This window comes from Manacus candei, unplaced genomic scaffold (genome assembly GCF_025592945.1).
Source record: "Manacus candei isolate 608988 ecotype Guabito, Panama unplaced genomic scaffold, ASM2559294v1 h1tg000049l, whole genome shotgun sequence".
In the NCBI taxonomy this organism is placed as follows: domain Eukaryota; kingdom Metazoa; phylum Chordata; class Aves; order Passeriformes; family Pipridae; genus Manacus; species Manacus candei.
In genome coordinates, this window is record NW_026138097.1 from 12,768,276 (window position 1) to 12,787,667 (window position 19,392).

The 19,392-nt window shown below is 39.5% G+C and overlaps 1 protein-coding gene across 2 annotated transcripts in view; it reads left to right on the top strand.

Moving 5' to 3' along the window:
- CAP2 (cyclase associated actin cytoskeleton regulatory protein 2) overlaps window positions 1-16,685 on the top strand; it is a 68,562-nt gene extending 51,877 nt beyond the window's left edge. For both annotated transcript variants that reach the window (XM_051799209.1, XM_051799210.1), the window contains 6 exons: window positions 8,089-8,281; window positions 9,140-9,315; window positions 10,461-10,584; window positions 10,809-10,891; window positions 13,459-13,599; window positions 15,154-16,685. In XM_051799209.1, the coding sequence (XP_051655169.1) occupies window positions 8,089-8,281; window positions 9,140-9,315; window positions 10,461-10,584; window positions 10,809-10,891; window positions 13,459-13,599; window positions 15,154-15,237 (801 nt within the window). In that variant the 3' untranslated portion in view covers window positions 15,238-16,685. The remainder of the gene's footprint in view (window positions 1-8,088; window positions 8,282-9,139; window positions 9,316-10,460; window positions 10,585-10,808; window positions 10,892-13,458; window positions 13,600-15,153) is intronic.
- Window positions 16,686-19,392: the final 2,707 nt, after the last annotated feature.

Consider the following 19,392-nt stretch of genomic DNA (forward strand, 5'->3'; position numbering starts at 1 on the left):
ACAAGGAAGTCTGCACATCTTTACAAGCAATCGATATTTATTTAAATCCTGCTTCCATTGAAGCCAATAGAGTATTTTCAAGTCTTTTTTTCCTGAAATATCATTTAAAAAAATATTTATTAATCATTACATAGTAGTCTAAGGACATTCTTTAAAAGCTGGAATTCTCCACACCAAGAAGTACTGTCATACTTCCTACATAATTCCTACATAATTCCTGATTGAGTGCAATTACAGTAGTCTCAGTGCAGACCATTTCGTTCTTGTTTAAAATAATCACCTCCAGACATTTTCTTATAAAATGGCTCTGCCTCTCTCCTGTTCTACCAAAACTGAGGTGAACAAGCTGCACAAGACCAACTTCTGCAGGCGAAAGCCTCCTAATGTCTGTCCAATATCTCTTCTATGCTGTGTTTAGTTTGACCTACTTATCAAGCAGCCATCGTCTGAGCCACTTCACTAAAGCTAAAGGTCAAAACTGTTGTGCCAAATTCCAGCCACAGCCACAACTGCAATCCCAGGGGCCTCATTCTGATAGAAGTAAGGGCAGCACAGATGTCCTGATTTATATGCCTGTATCTTGGATGAGATGAAGATATTTTCGGAGTGCTCAATTTTTCTCAGTCATAGCCTTTTCTCTCCTTTTCTATATCCCTTCCATTTCTTTTTCTACCCTTCCCTTTTCCTATTTTCTTATACTTTTTTATTGAAAAAAAATCATCCTTTAATTGCAAGTGTTACTTTCCCAGAGAATAGGCAGTGTTCTGGTTTTTTGGTACACTGTCAGTTAAAAAACCAGCCATCCTGGCAACTCTACAATAGTTGCCTCTTTGGTGGAGACTTGCTCAATCACATCCCTGCCCCTTTGAAAGAAAGTGGTTTTACTCTCTTATTCCAATAATGGCTGAAAATATTTGTCTTTATTGTATGTCAGTGGTGTTCTCTTAACATTAGTGACCAAACACCATTGAGACATGTTAAGGGAGAACCTGGGAGAGGCTTGTTTGACAACAGCTGTCAAATGCCACATGACCTGTAACATAATGCAACCTAGTTCCAGTGGAAAAGGGAAAGGAAAAAGAAAACTGAAAGTATGCAAGCTGGACGAAAAAGGGAAAGGTACATCTACTAAAACTTTTACTATCTTTCTAAAGGGATTGGTCTTCTTTTTAACTGAATTTTTATGTAAGTAAAAGATGGTTGAATCTGCCCATTGGAGCACATTACTTGTTGGCAATTACAGTATTATACAGTTCTCAAATGATTTGGAAGACTATGGCTGTGTAAAGCATTTCTGGTTGGGTACCTCTGAAGATGTAAACATCATTTTAAAGTCCTGAACAGGTGATAAATGGCACAAGTGTATTACAGGGGGCTTCAAAGTTTGAAAACTCTACAGATAAATAACTCTGTTGAGATCTGGTAACAAGAAAAGGACCTGGCCTTGTTTCTGTTGTTTTGTGTTTTAACTCACAAAGATTACAGGCCCTGTAAGTCAGCTGTTTCATCCAGTGAATTGCAGATCTCAGGGCAGCATAACCCCTTGCAGGCAGGTGGCTTAAATACAGTAGGTAATAGAACTGTTGTGCTAAGCTACTTTTACACAAAAAAACACCTTAACAAGAGCTCTGTGCCCCTGAGTCACAGTCCACCTGTTCCCAGAGGTTGATATGTGATATTTTGAGCTTCATGATTCTTGTCTTTGGCTGTGCATATGTATGGAAAGAACAATACAGAATGCTGTAATCATTTTGGGTGTGATTACTATAAAGAGGGAGAAAACAGGGATATCCTTTTTTTTTTTTAGAAGAAGAATGTATTCCCCATTAGGACTCCTGTTTATCTGCTGCCGTGAAAAGAAGGCTTTGCAATAAATTAAAGAAGGGATTTCATGACCTCTATATAAGCCACCTGTTGCCTCAGCTGCAAATAGGTACTTACCTCTTAATAGGAATGGCTAATAAAATAGACACTATATACTATACACACATATATATGCATATATCATTTACTTATATGCATTAGGTAGATGTTTATAATCTTCTGAGTAAAATCAACCACTGCAGCTGCAAGAAATACATGTTCATTCAAACGCTGCACAGCAGGTTCCCACCACAAGAACTTTATTCCCTCCGGTTTCCGCACTGCACTGTGTCAGCCGAAAGCTGGATAAACACAGAGGAACATCACGGGTGTTTGTACAGGGTCTGGCACGTAAGCCCCTCATATCCCCAGAGATACCAGCCTCTTACTAGGGCTCCTTGCTGCTACAATACTACAAATATAGTAACAGTGACATGGAAGGCTAACCCAGGGAGCTGTTCAGCAAGAATAGCTCAGGAAATAGTAACATCTGCGATAAGACATAAAAAGAAATTCTTAGTCTCTCGGTAGCTGGGTTTAGACCTAAAGACACGTCAAGCTGCCACCAAAAATTAGTGACAGTATGGCATCCAGAGCACTTGTGTTATGTATGAACAGCATTTCATTTCTCTAACGAGACTGGCTGTTGCCCTGTGCTCTGGGGTAAGGAAGCCTTTAGGAAAAATGTGTTCAACAAGGCCTAGCTTCTCACAAGCAAAGGGCTTTGCTCAGCTCTACTGTAGTTTCAAGGGAATTAAATGAGATTCGAGATAGATGAATTTCAACCAGCCAGCTGCCTCGACATAAACAGTCTTTCTTTCTTCCAGTGAGCAAGATAGGTAGCCAGCATGGAGATAAAAGGGGAGTACATCACCCATCTGCCAGTAGTACAAGATAAAGGTAGAAATACAACCTACTTTGAGGCTGTACTGGAATTCTGCAAACCCTTGCACAGTGATAACAATGCGTTTATCAGACCCAGCTCCATGAGCAGCATCAGACACTGTCCCTAGAGGAAGCTATTGTGCCACAGTCAGTGGGAGGCCCTTGGGTCTCTCTGCAGATGGCTCAAAACTATCCAGCAAGGAGCAATCCCTGACCAATTCCTGCCACCTGATTCAGAGCATGGTTTAGTTGAAGCCGAAGACACTTCTTTTTCCCTGGGAGGAAATTTCTGGAATGTTTCATGCCTTACAGAGCTCTCACTGTATGGTCACACAGTCCACATCTCCTTTTCTTGACAGGACCTTACTCCGAGAATTAGGTATTTCCCCATTTCAGAAAGCTCTGAGAGTAAGTTTTAAAGCACACCAAGTTCACTGTGATGCAAAGCTAGCAGGTTAAAAGTTATGGCTTATTTTTGTGTTACCTTTTCAGAAAGTAAGGCCGACACTATCTGTTCCTGATAGGTCTTACAAGGGGCGTATTTGTAAGTTATGGAAAAATGACCACACCAGCATGTTAATGGGAACAGTGGGCTATCAGTATAACTCCACGTGGTGTCTATAGACACCATGGCACTGAGAACAGCAGCTGTTACTGAGGCAAACAGCTGAAATAAAAGAGGAAGAAAGGCGGCTTGCAAATAACCGCCTTTGCGGTCCAAATGGCTCTTAATACTCTTTGTGTAAAGACACACTGTTGTTAACATCTGCTTGAAGTTAATCTGAAGAGTTGTTTGCAAATAGCAAAGCTGGTAAGCACCTGCTGCTTCAGGCTAGATGAACTTTTGTGGGCACGTAACATGCTATTTTATTCCAGGCAGCTCTCACAAACACTGCCCTGTACAGAACAGAAATGAATGGACTTTGTGAAGGGCACTTTAGTTGAAATTGGATAGGACTATACACACATATTACCAGATACCAGAACAGTTTAAGAGCCTGGTTCAGAAATATTCTAGAATCTGAGGGTCTAAGCAGTCTTGGAAAGGTGACTAAGGAAAGCAAAGTAGTTGCCAGTGACTTAGGTTGGTAACTTGGAGGTTTATGTATTAATAGAGGTCAAAACTAATCAAAAAAGAAAGTCCCTGGAACCACTTCACTAGACTGATTTTAAATCTGCTCTTTACATCAGTGTGTTTAAGTGCAGCACAGGTCCCATCTTCCTGGCATGCAGGGAATGCAAGAAGTGAAACGTGTTTTCTGCCTTTCCAGTTCACTTTTGTGCTTTCTGCCCCCTTTTCTCACAAAGAACTTCACCTCACTTGAATGTTTGTTTGATTTCAGTTACGTAAATCAAAATGGCAAATAAAAGAAGATGAAAGCCAGAGTAAGACTGACCCCCTCTTTACAGCAAGTCTCTGTATGGCTCCTCATTAGTGAGACTTGTCTGTCTTTTTCATGCTGTTCTATTTCAATGGGGGATGGTCCTACTGGATGTGTCCGTGCTGTAAGATGGTGGATCTACAGTGGAGCAGTTAGTTCCACCCTGTATTTTAGTGGCCTTTTTTCCTTTGATTAGTCCTTCGATTTTGCCTGGCCTAATTTATGATTTAAATTGTTTGCAGTTTCCAGAATGGCCATAGATGTTCAGACATAATTAAAAATACCATGATACAATATCTGTTAGCTTCTGCAGCTGTAACTGAGGTCATAATCTAGACAGGAATTTATCATGCAGGAGAAAAGTTAACAACTAAGCTTTGGTCCATCTCTCTATTTCTGCAGCTGCACAAAATTAAGAGGAAAAGTGGGAAGGGTGTCTGAAACTCAGGTGTCTTCCAAGACCTTGTGACAGCTTCTGTGTTCTTAATTAGATCTAACTTAAAATCATAGAATCATAGAATCATAGAATCAATTGGGTTAGAAGGGACCTCCGAGATCATCAAGTCCAACCCTTGATCCACTGCTGTGGTTACTAGACCATGGCACTAAGTGCCACATCCAATCTCATCTTAAAAACCTCCAGGGGTGGAGAATCCACCACCTCCCTGGGCAGCCCATTCCAATGCCTGAGTACCCTCTCTGTAAAGAATTTCTTCCTAATATCCAACCTAAGCCTCCCCTGGCAGAGCTTAAGACCTTGTCTTACTGATAGTTGCCTGGGAGAAGAGACCAACCCCCACCTGGCTACAACCTCCTTTCAGGGAGTTGTAGGGAGTGATGAGGTCTCCCCTGAGCCTCCTCTTCTCCAGGCTGAACAACCCCAGCTCCCTCAGCCTCTCCTCATAGGACTTGTGTTCAAGTCCCTTCACCAGCCTTGTTGCTCTTCTCTGGACCTGTTCCAGCACCTCAACATCCTTCCTGAACTGAGGGGCCCAGAACTGGACACAGTACTCCAGGGGTGGCCTCACCAGCGCTGAGTACAGGGGAAGAATCACTTCCCTGGTCCTGCTGGCCACACTGTTCCTGATCCAGGCCAGGATGCCATTGGCCTTCTTGGCCACCTGGGCACACTGCTGGCTCATGTTCAGCTTCCTGTCAAATGTTTCATGTTTCAGATTCCTGTCAAATCTTTTGAGCTCAGTGGAGATAACCACTGACGTTGGTGGAGGGACCAGGATTGTAAAGAAAAGAGGAGGCAGATGGGCAGCATGAGTTCAATGAGTAAATTTTTTTTCTTACTCTTGAAACCCACTTAAAGGACTAGAAGGTCTTCGCTCTTCAGGTCAGGCACTGAGATTTTTGACTAGACTTGTTTTTTCATCAGTACTGCTCTATATGGGAAAGATGCTTTCCCAGATCCTTTCCTAACTCTTCTCTTTCTTAGAAGTAAATAAGACATTCTCCAGTCATACAAACCCACATCCAAACCGAATTGTTGTATTTAAAATCCTTCCTTTTGTCTGTACTTTCACAAGATAGTTCTTTCAGAGTTCAGGGAGAGAGATTATCCACTTCCCTCTGAGTTTTGCTTCCGTCTCAGTTACATAGATATTCCCATACTTCAGTTGCCATTTGGGAAACTGCCTTTGATGCACTACTCAGCAGCATCATTTGAGCCTGGAGTCTTCTGCATGATCTGTGACGGACTTCAGTTTGACACTTTAAGCAGAGAGACTGGCAGTGACCCACCACTCTCTGTTGTGTCCAGAATACCCAGATAACTTCCAGATTTTTTTTTTTCTCTAATGCATCTTTGCAGCCTTTGCACAATTTAGTTGGTGTTAATTCCAAATCAACACGTGAGTCTTATGGACACAAGTTTCTGGAAAACCACAGCACTGTATTTGTGCAGGTGGAAGCAATGAGGTATATTTGAGAAATGAGATGTCAGTCTGGAGTTTAGGAAAGCAGATTTTTATCTCAGACTTAAAGTTATTAACCACTGCTATTAATCTCCTCCCATAAAGCATACATAATTCATAACTACATGTTCACACTGTGCACGGTGAGTGCCGTTTCTGGGTATCTAAGTATTTTAAAAAGCCCCACAAATGCAATGTTCATAGTTCTGGATAACCAGGACATAGTGGATTCAGTTGCTATGGTTGCAGGCAACAGAAAGGGAAGATCTGTATTGCACCTCAGGCAGCAACAACTGATTGTGCCATTAAATCCACTTACACTCTTTTTTTTAAAATTATAATAATTCACTGTTCTGCTGACTCTGCTGCAGATAACATTACTGGTATTAGCAGAGGCAGGGAGACAGACACTATAAATTGGGGGCCCAGTGAAGAAGTTGTCCCCAGCCTAAAACAATAACCTGTAATTAGGAATTATGTAAGCAGAAACGCTGAGTTAAATGCTTCCATGCAAAAATGGAATGTCTCTAAAAGCAGTCCACTTCAATTCCAGTATGTCTTGACAATAAATTATAATCAATGCCAAAAGGAGGTTCTCATTTGTTTACACTTGATCAAAAAGATTTAATAGCATAGAAGAGAGCTTATTCCCTTAGGAGATCTTGGATCCTTTTTTTTTTTTTTAAGTATGTCTGAAGAGTAAATAAAAAAGGAGCATATGCACCTCAGCCCTTTTTCCATTATCAGTTTGGTATTACAGGCCAGAACAAGTTTACTTTTTAAAAAATAGCTACAGTTTTCACTCTTGTGACATGCATAAACCAGACAGACACTTTGCTGTTTCAGTTTAGTGGAAAGCAGGAGTAGTAGTATCATAAATTGTTAAAAATATCCTCTGAGGCCAGCTAAGCAATATCTATTTCTAGTATGGATTACCAGGGTTGCACTTTTAACAACCTGTATCTCCTAACAAAGGTAGCCAGTTAGAGAAGCTGTGACTTTGTAAGTCACTGTACTTTTCTCATTGTATCTGCCCACCTTATAAATATCTGCTGGTGCAATGTACAATGTCTGTATAGCCAGCTAAATTCATCAGAAACAATCTAATTTTCTCAATGGTTCTTTTAAAAGTCCCTTCTGTGCTGCAGAGAACTGGGATCAGAGTGACACTCAGTGGCAAGACAGCAAAAGTGATTCTTAGATTCTGTCTAACACTTATAATTAGGATTGTTGGGATATTATCATAAAATATTAGTCAGATCATTACTAGTATTTTTTGTCTTTTTGATCATATTCTATGTAGGCATTATAATTCAGACCAAATGTACTTTTGATTATGCAAGCTGAAAGATTGTATTAGTTACTTTGCCAAGGCCCCCTTCACTCATAACTTGTGTGCTGTGATCTCCTGCAACTGAAAAAAATAGAAAAAAGAACTTGATAAATTGAACTAAAAACTCAAATATTGAATTTCAGAATCAAGAGACTTGAGTCACTTTTACATTCCGTGGTATTTCAGTCTTTGCAGATGACTTGAACAGTCATTTTACATCTCGCATACAATTCAGTGTGTTCCATTTGCATAACTGACTGTTCATGACCCTCCCAGTTGCTTGTGTTAGATCAAAACATTTTCTGTACATTTCTGAATGCACACCAAGATACGTGTAACTGAACTTGGTATCTGAAAAAAAAGGAGACATTTTCCCTTTTATGTAAGTAAACACTGGAATAAATTATGGAATCTTTACTATTAATGATTTTTAACATCAGTCTTAAGACAAATATTTCAGATGGAGTAGTTCTGCACTAAGGTAGCAGTGTGGACCGTCAGTCTTTCCAGCCTTGCCAGCTCTGTTACAGGGAAGGATTCATAGGATTACATTTGATTATGGGGCTAGAAATTCTTCTGAGCCTGTGGCTGCCCAGAGCCACCCGAACTCACAGCATCCAAAGATGCCAATAAAAAAAAAGTTATCACGATACAGTGTTCCTTGAAACTCAGTATGTAAATAATTTCCATCTATCTCACACAGGGTCCTGTCGCATCATCCATGTCTATGCGATCTGTTCTAACAAGCGGGTCGTGCCTTTCCCCACCCCCGCCGCCGCCGCCACCGCCCCCGGGACCGCCCCCCATCTTTGATACAGAAACCGCAAAGGATGAAGGAACTGAGGCTCGCTCAGCCCTGTTTGCACAGCTTAACCAGGGAGAGGCAATCACCAAAGGTCAGGAGAAAAGAAACTGAATTGTGACCCATGAGTCAAACTACATCAAGAGCTATTATATGTATTAGCCTAACTCTCACTACATTAAGTCACATTCAAGCAACTCAGATCTTTCTGAGGCTTGCAGTGGTCTGATGGAGAAGACTGCACTCCAAAACCTCCTTTAGAAGCAACAGCATCCAAATGAGTTCGGCACACCTCAAATTCACACAATTTATTTAGAGGTATCCTTTTTTATTTTAAGGCAGTCAAGCTGTATATCTTCAATCCCCAGTAGCTGTTAACCTCTAAGGTGCAATTGGAATAAAGATTTATCCCTCTTTCTGATTCACATTGAGTGTACCAACCTGTGTCTAAATGTGTTACGTGTAAGGTAGAAAGGTACAGCTCACAGATCAGCGTGGAGTGCAATAGTAAAACTTCTTATATTAATACTGGACAGCTGTAAATAAAGTGAATGCCTATTAGTTTAAATACATATGATAGATATACAGGGATAGGTCAAATACTGTCATAAATTAGAAAAAAACCCCTTCATTTTGTGGATGGAAAAACATGACAGAACAAGCTCTCAGGGCTTGCTACAGACAGAGAGAGACTAGAAGACTTGGTGTGATTTCCTGTTGTAAGATGCTAAGATAGTCCACCCACAGTAGGTTTTATATGAATTGCTAAAAGTGTGTTGGTAGTTACACTTTAGGTCATTACCCAGGTAAACCTTGAGAAAATAAAGCATGCAAATTCACAGAGTCATTTAACACAATTACAAATAAACCTTTCATGCTTAAATATGAACGCTCTTAGGACTGGAAAATAGACTCTCTTTCATAAGCACTCTTTTTTTCTGTTTTTCTTTAGGGCTTCGACATGTCTCTGATGACCAGAAGACTCACAAGAACCCCAGCCTACGTGCCCAAGGTCCATCTGTTCGTTCTCCAACAAAAAGCCATACTCCAAGTCCCACCTCTCCCAAAAATTCCCCACAGCAGAGCCATGCCCCTGTCTTGGAGCTAGAGGGAAAGAAGTGGAGAGTGGTGAGTTCAGTCACACCTCTGAATTGCACCCTGGCACACTGCAAACCATGTTGAGCTTCTCTGCTTTGCTACAGATTAACTTCTACTATTCTGTAGCATATTTAAGTAATTCATTTTTCTCTGAGAATCACTTATTATTTCATCCCACTGGAGAATGTCAGAAATAGTATATAAATTCCTTGCAAAATCAGGGAATGCCCCAGAAACAAGTCCAGTAGAGAACTCCAATTAAAATCTCTTCTTGCAGGACAATTTTGCAAGCAAGGGAGAACAGTGTTACCACAGACCACTTTTTCCAGATACCTTATCTGATGGAATTACATTTTTTTTTTCATTGCTCTTTCCATGCAAGCATGTTTCCTGTGCTTAAAAGTAGAGAAGTGTTTTCCTTTTGCTCAATCTCTAGATGGAAAAGAGAGATTTGCTTAAAGTTTGGGTGTTAATTTATGTAGGCATATACCAAAGAATCTATGAATGAAAATTGATTTGGCTGTGTTGGTTAACAGAGGGAGGAAAGAATATGCATAGTCATACAGAAGGTTATATAGACAGTCACTACTGTGGAGCCGAGTTTGCATAAGGTGAAGTCACCATTTGCCTCTCATGTTGCCTTACTCTTCTAATGCCTGGAACTTTCCTTGTGGATCCCTAGCCTTTCCTGGACATCCATGGAGTGAAATTATCCTTTCATATTTCATAATGAAAGGAAATTTCTTTACCTATTGCTCCTTTATTGTATGTGGTAATGCCTGTACTTGTTCATAATACACTGTACTGAACAGTATATAACGTTTGGGAAAGAAAAACTTGCTCTGTTCTTCAAGGTGACAGTCTAAATTAGATGGGAACCAAACTACAGTTTTGTGAGTGCCTTTTAAATTGTTGTGAGCACAGTGTCTTCGCTACAAAATTAATGGTTTTTGTTGTGGTTCTCCAGTTCTGCAGCTCTAAAATATACATGTGTCATCTAAGGGTGAATTAGGTGAGTTATCTGATCACCAAGCAGATTAGGATTTTAAGCCACAGGAAGGATATTGCTCTGTTGTATCAGAAGATGCAATGACTCGAGGATAAGTTGTACTCAACTCTGTCTGACTGTTAGCTAGTTAAAAACAACCAATTAAATAAACTTTCTTTTGAAATAGGAATATCAAGAGGATAAGAATGACCTGGTCATTAACAACACTGAGCTCAAGCAAGTGGCCTACATTTTCAAGTGTAACAAATCTACACTTCAGATAAAAGGAAAAATCAACTCAATTACTATTGGTGAGTGGATAGCTCAGCTGGGCTTTAAATGCCAATCTTGAAAATAATGACTTATGTGATTAATAATGCATCTGAATCATTCCATTCATTTTAATGGATTGATTACATGAGTGAAGTCACTGAGCTATGCAGTGCCAGACTGGGAATTTTCGTACTTAATGTAGCAGGTGTGCATGTATTTGCTTTTGTCTTGCCTTTCTTATTTATGATTGCTTTTATTTTAGACAACTGTAAAAAGTTTGGCCTTGTGTTTGACAATGTTGTGGGAATCGTGGAAGTGATCAACTCCAGGGATATTCAGATTCAGGTAAATATCTATTTGCGACACAAAGATAGACAGAGAACAAGAGGGAAAAAACCCATGTAGCTACAAGAGATTTTAAAAACTCACAGAGCACAACAAAAATAAGAAATAGATGCATCCAAATGTGTCTTTATATGCACTAAATTCTGCTGACGTATTTAGAAAATGCCTATGAAAACTATCAGCTGTCACTGAACAAACACCCCATAGCCCCCTGCCTTCTGGTTCTGGTGAAGCTGAGAGATCTACACACTGTAAGAATTGTTACTTTTGTCCCTACTCTGCTTGCTTTCGTGCTAAATAGCTCCTAGCACTTGAAAGTTCAGTGGTGCTTAGAGAACAAATTCTGGGAGTTAGCTAATTGATTTCTAAGCGCAGAAGATTTTTTTCTTTTCTTATCCTCTCAATGGAAATGTTCAAATAGATTGTCAAGGTAAACTAAATGATACAAAGTGAAAGTAGGTGACGGGATTTTGAAAAATCTCCCCAGCCAGCAACGTGACACATTATATGACCAAGTAATGGACTTACTCGCCTGCAGAAAGATTAATCAGAGCTCATCTTCCTTGTGGTTCTCATGAAAAGAAAATAGATGTACTTTAAATCTATACATTGCCCTCTCTACGGTGGACACTTGTCCGGTTCAAAATACAGACAGTCTTCCTGACATTTACAGCACTTCATTCATCCCATTCCAAAGAGGTCCAACTACCAGCTGTAATACTGGGTTGTGTCCAGCACACATGACCTAGTCTCAGGAAGGGACTTCAGGATGCATTATTTTAAGTGAAAAAGAAATTAAATGTTTATTAATTATATCAAACTGCCAGTCTTCAAAGTGAGGTCTTTTGAGTAAAAGGCTGTGCCTGCTATAGGACATTAAATACAGGCAGTCCCGCCCCATGCTTCAGAATTGCTGGGCACAGCCACCACAGGGAATTATAGCAAGATGGGTTTTTATGTTTTGAACCTTGTGCAAGTGACTGACGTTGCTACTAACTGTGCATCGTCTTCCGAACTGTAACAAGCAGTTTAATCATGATCACTACGTCTTCTTATGGCAGAGGCGGTCAGTTAAAGACCCCAGGCATTTATTTGAGCAGTTTTTAAATAATTCAACTATTTTTATCGTTACCTCTAAAACTATTTGTGAAAGCTGAAAAGTTCATATGTCATGAATAGCAAAACCACAGCTTGTTAATACTCAAATAAAGAGGAAATATCTTTCCTAAGAATCAAAATTCTTAGAATCAAAATTGATCATGCTCTATGAATATTGCATAAGGTTTCTATGCATGCAGTGCACTTAAGAAGGCACAGTCTGGTCATATGCTGCATGCTGCTTGAATCAGGCAGCTTCCACAGGGTTTGTGTATGACAAGTGCTAAGCACCTCCATTTTCTCAGTACTTTGAAGACCTGATCTTATAATTTCCAAACACATGATATGTTAATGCAACAAATTTCAGTATATTCATCCTACAGATTTGGCTATAAATAGTTGCTTCAGTGCCGTACTGCCTGGCACTCTTTTATCTCAGTGGTATCTTTTTCTTGCCAGATGTTTGCAAAATTTATTAAACACATCTTCCTTTTGTCTTCCATTGCATAAGAACCCCTTTAAGAAAAGAAAGTTTAAGATGCATTGATCCATTACATAGATCAGACTTCAGTATCAGGGTGGGATGCAAGAAGACAGACCACTTGTTCTTTGTTTACTGTCACAGTTAAGGAACTGAAGCTGAAAAGATATTCTTAACCTGAATGATGGGATACACTGTCATTAACAAGTACATATCTGTCACATGCTGTTACTGTTTTATGGCTCAAAATAATCTTTGCCGTTTTCATGCATTGTCCAGAGTACATTGCTGTCCTTGCTAGAGAGGGCAGGAGAAGGAGGAATTTTTATTGACAACCAGTGAGTCAGCCTGTTAGCCATGAAGAAATCTTTTAATCTGTACAATTGTAAACAAGAGATTTCCCTTTCTCCCCTCAAGTAAATCTTGTGCTTGCTTTTAAAGTGACATAAGAAATATCTTTGGAGATTTAATTAAATTGATCTTAGTGCTTTTTTAGAACTGTAGCTTGCTTGAAGGGGATAGAAACCCTTTCCTGTTGTATGTTGGAAAAGCTTTGAAGTCTTCAGAACATATTACAAATCCCTTGTTAAGTACTACTGTATGCTGGGGTCTTTCATTTGCCCTTATTGGGATGGAGTTTACATGTTTGATTTCTTAGCCAGTTCTCACTGATGAACAAGGTGAACACTGCCTAAATATCAGCACAAAAGTGTCACTGAAATTAGAGAGAATCAGGGAAACACTTTCATCAAACTGTATATTAAAAGCTTGCTGTATATTACAAGTTTGCTGTTGTGTACAGGTCTTCGTTACCACCACCAAGAATTTTCACAGTGTCTAACAAGTCAAATATAAGCATCACACAGGCAGCCGACACATAGATCAGATATTAGTGGCCAAAATTACACCTGGAAGGCAATGAGGATTTTATTAACAGTATCTCTGTGTGCACTTTAAGATTTGATGCTAAGTAGATTTTATTTTGCAGGTGATGGGGAAAGTGCCAACCATTTCTATTAACAAAACAGAAGGCTGCCACATCTACCTCAGTGAGGAATCATTAGATTGTGAGATTGTGAGTGCCAAGTCATCCGAGATGAACATTCTCATCCCCCAAGATGGTGATTATGTGAGTGAGATATTTTTAAAGCTTTCCTCCCCATTCCATAATAGTCTTGGTATCTAATAGCACTTAAGCTGCTAGGAAAGAAACTGACATACCACACATATTATGTCCCCCAAAAATGATCCAAAATAATTGAGTTTTCTAAGTGCCTGTATCTCAGGAGGAAGAACTCTTTATTTTCTGGGGCACAAAGTAATTTCGAAGATCAGACATGATGTTCTGTTTTTCCATTCTGATAGATAGTGGCTTCATCTCCTGTCCATTTGATCTTCTTTTTTGTTATCTAAACGTAATCTCTTGAAAGAAATTCACTTCACTGAAGAGCACTTAAGTCTGAAAGACGATGACACTAAAACTAAAATAAAATACTTCTACAGATGAAATAATACAGTATACTATACATGGCTTTTCTAAAGCTATTGTTGCATGGGTTGGAGCTGTAGTACTTTCTACTGTTTTCAACATATGTCCTTAAAAGGCGTTCAAACAGGTGCATTTCCCCAGTTCCTTTCCTGTTCTAGTAAGATTTTCATACTATGCCCAGTGGCATTTCCAGTAGTCACTTTACACACAAGCTCTGCCACTTCACAGACAAGCAAGGGATCATGCAGGCAAAGCATGCTTATAATAGTTTCATAGTCTCCTCAACAGAACAATGTTGAAATTGCAGTGCATTGAACTTAAACTTCTTGTTAGTCTTTTGGGCTGGAATTCTTTTGGATAGAGCAGTTTAAGCTTTATAAAATAAAATGTGTAATGAGAATTCTCGTGCTCCACATTTCCAAAAGTGACTGCTGGATGCCTAGCTTCAGATAACTAAAAAGGGAACAATTTTCAGTGGGCACATATTCACCTCTTTCTTTTTTTAAAAAAACCCTTTTGGTCAGTCTCGCCTCAAAATCACCGTAGCATCTGAATTTACTGGCTATCAAAACACTTCTTTGAGGTTTGAACAAAAAACCCCTTCTCTTCACATAATTTTTTGTTTACTGGGCATAAAGAAATAGCCAATGACATCTCCCATCATTTCACTGAATTCATAGAATGGAAGGAGACTTTATTTGATGTTCTGCTTCATTTTGCATACCCTACAAAGGGTGCCGAGTCTTTTGAGGTGCATCACACTTAAAATGATAGGGGTTTTTTTTATTTTATTCTTCCATGTTATAGCATTGCTTTTGTCCCTTGAATTAGACTTCTGGCTAAATCTCCACATCTAAATCCTTTCCACTGTCTTCCAACCCAGACACTGATGGAATCTAAAGTCATTTCTGACATGAGGCTTATTTACTTAGTTGATGCAGATAATGGTGTGAGAGGGATTATTGCAAAGTAAGTACCATACCAAGGCTATTTGAAACCGGGTAGCAATCGGGCTTTTTCCTGTGTGGCATTGTAAAATAGCTTCCTAGGGTAATGAAGAAGGCTTTTCTCTAATCCCGGCATGTCTGAGCTATCAATGCTTTCTCAGTCATGTAGCACTAATAGTATTCCACCAGTTTTCATGAGGTATCCACTGTTTATTTAATCATCATTGTTGCTTTTGTTTCCTACCAGAAAGAATTTCCGGTTCCTGAACAGTTCAAGACAGCATGGGATGGCTCTAAGTTGGTCACTGAACCTGCAGAGATTGTGGGTTGATTTCCTAGCGCCATACAGCACTTGCTGACCGCGACCAGACCGCAGCCAGCACGTACAAAGCAGTCATGTAAAGAACTAGGAGTAGCAGGAGTTCACACTGCTGTGATAGGCCTTCAAGCATTAGCTCTGCATGCTAGAAACAGTAAGACATCTGGCACCCTTCTGTTAAGCATCCCGGTGCTTTTCACGTTTCCACAGTTTGCCTTCACGTACAGTTTTAATTCTAAATGTGAATGTAATAGATTAAAACTCGCCACCCCTCAGTCACGTCATTGGTTTGAGATACTGTATACACGAAACCAAAATACTGCATGATACACTTTTTTTATCATCTTGCTTCAGTGCATTCCTTTTTGTGTTTTTGCTAATCAAAAAAACAGCATTAAGACTTTAAGATGTTTATTTTTACCTATTAAGCAATTCCTGTATGATGCAGTAAAAATCACCTCGAGAAAGTATGCAGTTCCTCATAGTTCTGTGGCAATCATAATGGGTTTTATCTTAAATGAGCAAAAAAGGACAACTTTCAACACAGCAATACATTTTGCTAACTGAAGATTAAAAAAAAAAATCTGATATTTTGATCAAACACTTTTCTAATATGTGTATTTAGAAGATCCCACAGTTTTCTGTGAGGAAAGATTTTATTATGATTCACAGACTTGCATCATCTAAGCTAAGACCTTGCAGCAAATTATTTGAGGGTATTTTGTTCCTTGGCTTGAAGGTATTTTTCTCCTTGGATTTCTTTTTTCCTTTTTTTTTTTTGGCAACATGGTCTCTCACTTTTTAAAATTTCACATTGTATCTTGCATACTATACAGAAAACTGAGGGAGGCATATACATCTGATACCAGCTAGTTTGCTTACTAATAAATTTCCTTTAAAATATTTCTATTGTAGCTCAAAGTCATTGAAAATATCTTCCTTTTTTCCCCCCCATATTTTTAGGACTTACTCAGTTTCAAATACGTCCACAAAGCAAAGCCATAGATTATGCCATACTAATTCTGAGCCCAAATAAAAGGGCAATTTCCCATTTAGACCTTTGACTGTACTTTGTAGTCCCTACTGTACATGCTTTTTTAACGAAGGTGGAATGTTGTATACATTTGTACTATTTCAGCACATAGTACAAATAAAATTTTAAAAATTTAAAAAGTCGGCTTATGTTTTTGATCACTTGTAATACTTTGTATCAGTGAAATCACAGTGAGATGTTTGCAGAGCTAGTTACAAGCTAAATTTTGTGCCTAATTTACCTTGAAAGTACATTAACTCTTGAGGGTTTTTAAGTATATCTTTGATTGTAAACCCTATACAATACAACCAGTAGTGCTCATTCCATACAGTTTTGCTATCTGATGTTTAATCTATGTGTATAATGTGTTTGCTTTAATATATACCATTTTTTCAACAGTAAACTTCTTATGAAATAAAAAGGAAAATGTACTTGTTTAAAAACAAAGTTGTTCAGAGCTTGCTCCATTGCAGTGTTTGTCCTATATGCTTTCTCTTCCCTAAACTGTTTAAAAAGCTTGAGTGAAAAAAGTAACTTCTCCTACCATTTTAATAAACACTATCACTTTTCCTGACATAATCCACCTGTATGCCAGCAGATAAACCTCAAGTGTCATGCACATAACTTTGATGACAGCCAGAAAATTGAGCTTTTCATGATTCTCACTTCTCGATACACCCGTATCTTCCAGTGATTATGTCCAGGGAGATGATCATGATCTGGTGCAAGTTGATAAGCTTTGCCTTCTATTTTTAGCTTTCCCCATTGTTTCTCTATATGGCTTTGGATATGTCCCTCCTGTGTTACCAAAGCACAAGCTGTCCATTCCATGTGTCACTTGGATGTACCTCATCTCTGAAAAATGTCGTTGCATACTTGTCATGATAAAAGGATCACTGAAGGATTGTTTAATCCTTTAATCATAATTTTTTTCACAAAGCAATCTCATTCTGGAACATTCTGCCCTGAAATACTGACTCCTTCTTTCAGACAGCATCAAGTAGGGAACAAGTCATTATGCAGCAACAGGACACCACTTAATGCTCTGGAGGTAAGAACAAACCAAGGATTGAATGCTTGATGATAAAAAGAAAGCAGCAAAACAGCCCTGAATCATTACAGAGGAAAATTCCTATATTTCCTCCAAGGGATTTAACTCCCCCATCAAAAACAAATTCTGTGAAGGCTGATCTGATTCTTCTTTAAAACATTTGAAGGCAAACTCCCCCATGTGTAGACCTCCTCCCTAACACTCATGTTCCTACAACTTGCAAGACCCAAGTATATTGCTTGGGTCTTAACAGGAAGAGGATCTGTGCAGTAGCAGCGTGTGCCTGACAGTCTGAGCACACCTGAGAACCTTGTCAGAGGGCAGAAGTTTAAAAGAAAAGGAAGAAGGCCTTGCTCGGACAGACCCAAGGTAATTACTTCAGCTGGAGAAAAGGCTAACAAGTCAATGTGTTATTGGACACCAGAAAAATAGGAGAGAAACTTTTAAAATACGTAAATAGATTTTATCCAGCATCCTTAGTCAACCACATAACAACAGAAAAAAATCTATAACCACTTTTTGTCACTTCTGGTCATCATAAAAAATACCTGTAATACATTTCCAATAGGTTGGACTTTTCTCCCCCTGCAAACTGTCATTAAATTCAAAATTTAATGATACAGTCTTAAGCTGCACCAGGGGAGGTTTAGGTTAGATATTAGGAAGAAGTTCTTCACAGAAAGAGTGATTGGGCATTGGAATGGGCTGCCCAGGGAGGTGGTGGAGGCACCAACCCTGGAGGTGTTTAAGGAAAGACTGGCTATGGCACTTAGTGCCATAGTTTAGTTGACAAGGTGGTGTTAGGTCATAAGTTGGACTCGTTAATCTCAGAGGTCTTTTCCAAACTAAATTGCTTCTGTGATTAAAAAGGAGTGCTAAATGGACAAAATTCTGATTCTAGCTTACATGAATTTGTGTACAATTAAAGGTTAAAAACTTGTTTTGTGAAAGATCAAGTTTATCTTGAGATAGAAATAATCAACAAGCTGCAGAGCTATGAGTTGATGGATCATCCCAACCATGGCCAGTTGCATCCACCAAGTCTTCAGCAGTAAGTTTGATCTGTGTTTAATGGTTGACTCCAGCAAGGAATGAACTTCTAAATGCTGAACATCCCTAAGTTCCCACTGATCGTTTCTTTTTACTGCATGTTATCACACTAATTATGCCCCTTGATTTCAGCTCCACACTGCACTAAAATTGTGGTCATGCCCTAAATCAGTGCAACTGTTGAAACAGAAAACAGTGAATTTGGTTCATATATTGACATGGAACAAATGTGTATGGTGTAATTAGCCAGTTCATTTCTATAAATCTGCAAGGGTCAAATACTCACCACTACAGATGCCATCAATCAGCCAGTAAAATATGTACAAAAGAGAAGGAGATTTTTTATCAAAATGCCTAAATGTAAAAAGTTCCTTTCCTATGAAAAGCTTCAATGGATGTTATGCTTTCTGAAATAGAACTTCTGTAAGAGTAATCATGAAGTTCAACAAGGGCAACTGCAAAGTCCTGTACCTGAGTAACAACCACCCCATGCATCAGTATATGCTGGGGGCTGCCCAACTGGAGAGCAGCTTGGCAGAAAAGGACCAGAGAGTCCTTATGGACACCAAGTTAGACCTGAGCCGGTTATGTGCCTCTGCAAGTTGATGCCATCCCGGCCTGCTTAAGGAAGAGAGCTGACAGCAGGTCGAGGGAGGTGATCCTTCCCCCCTGCTCAGCACTGGTGAGGCCGCAGCTGGAGTGCTGTGTCCAGTTCTGGGCTGGACAAAGAGAGTATAGGGACATACTGGAGAGAGTCCATCGAAGGGCCATGAAGATGATGATGGGACTGGTGCATCTCTCCCAAGAGGAAAAGCTGAGAAGCAGGGACTAGAGAAGAGAAGGCTCAGGGGAGATCTGTTAATGTGTATAAACAGCCACAGGGAGGGTGCAAAGGGGATGGAGGCAGACTCTTTTCAGTGGTGCCTAGTGATAGGACCAGAGGCAAGGGGCACAAACTGAAGCACAGAAGGCTCCCTCTGAACATCAGGAAGCACTGTTTTCCTGTGGTAGTGACTGAGCACTGGCACACATT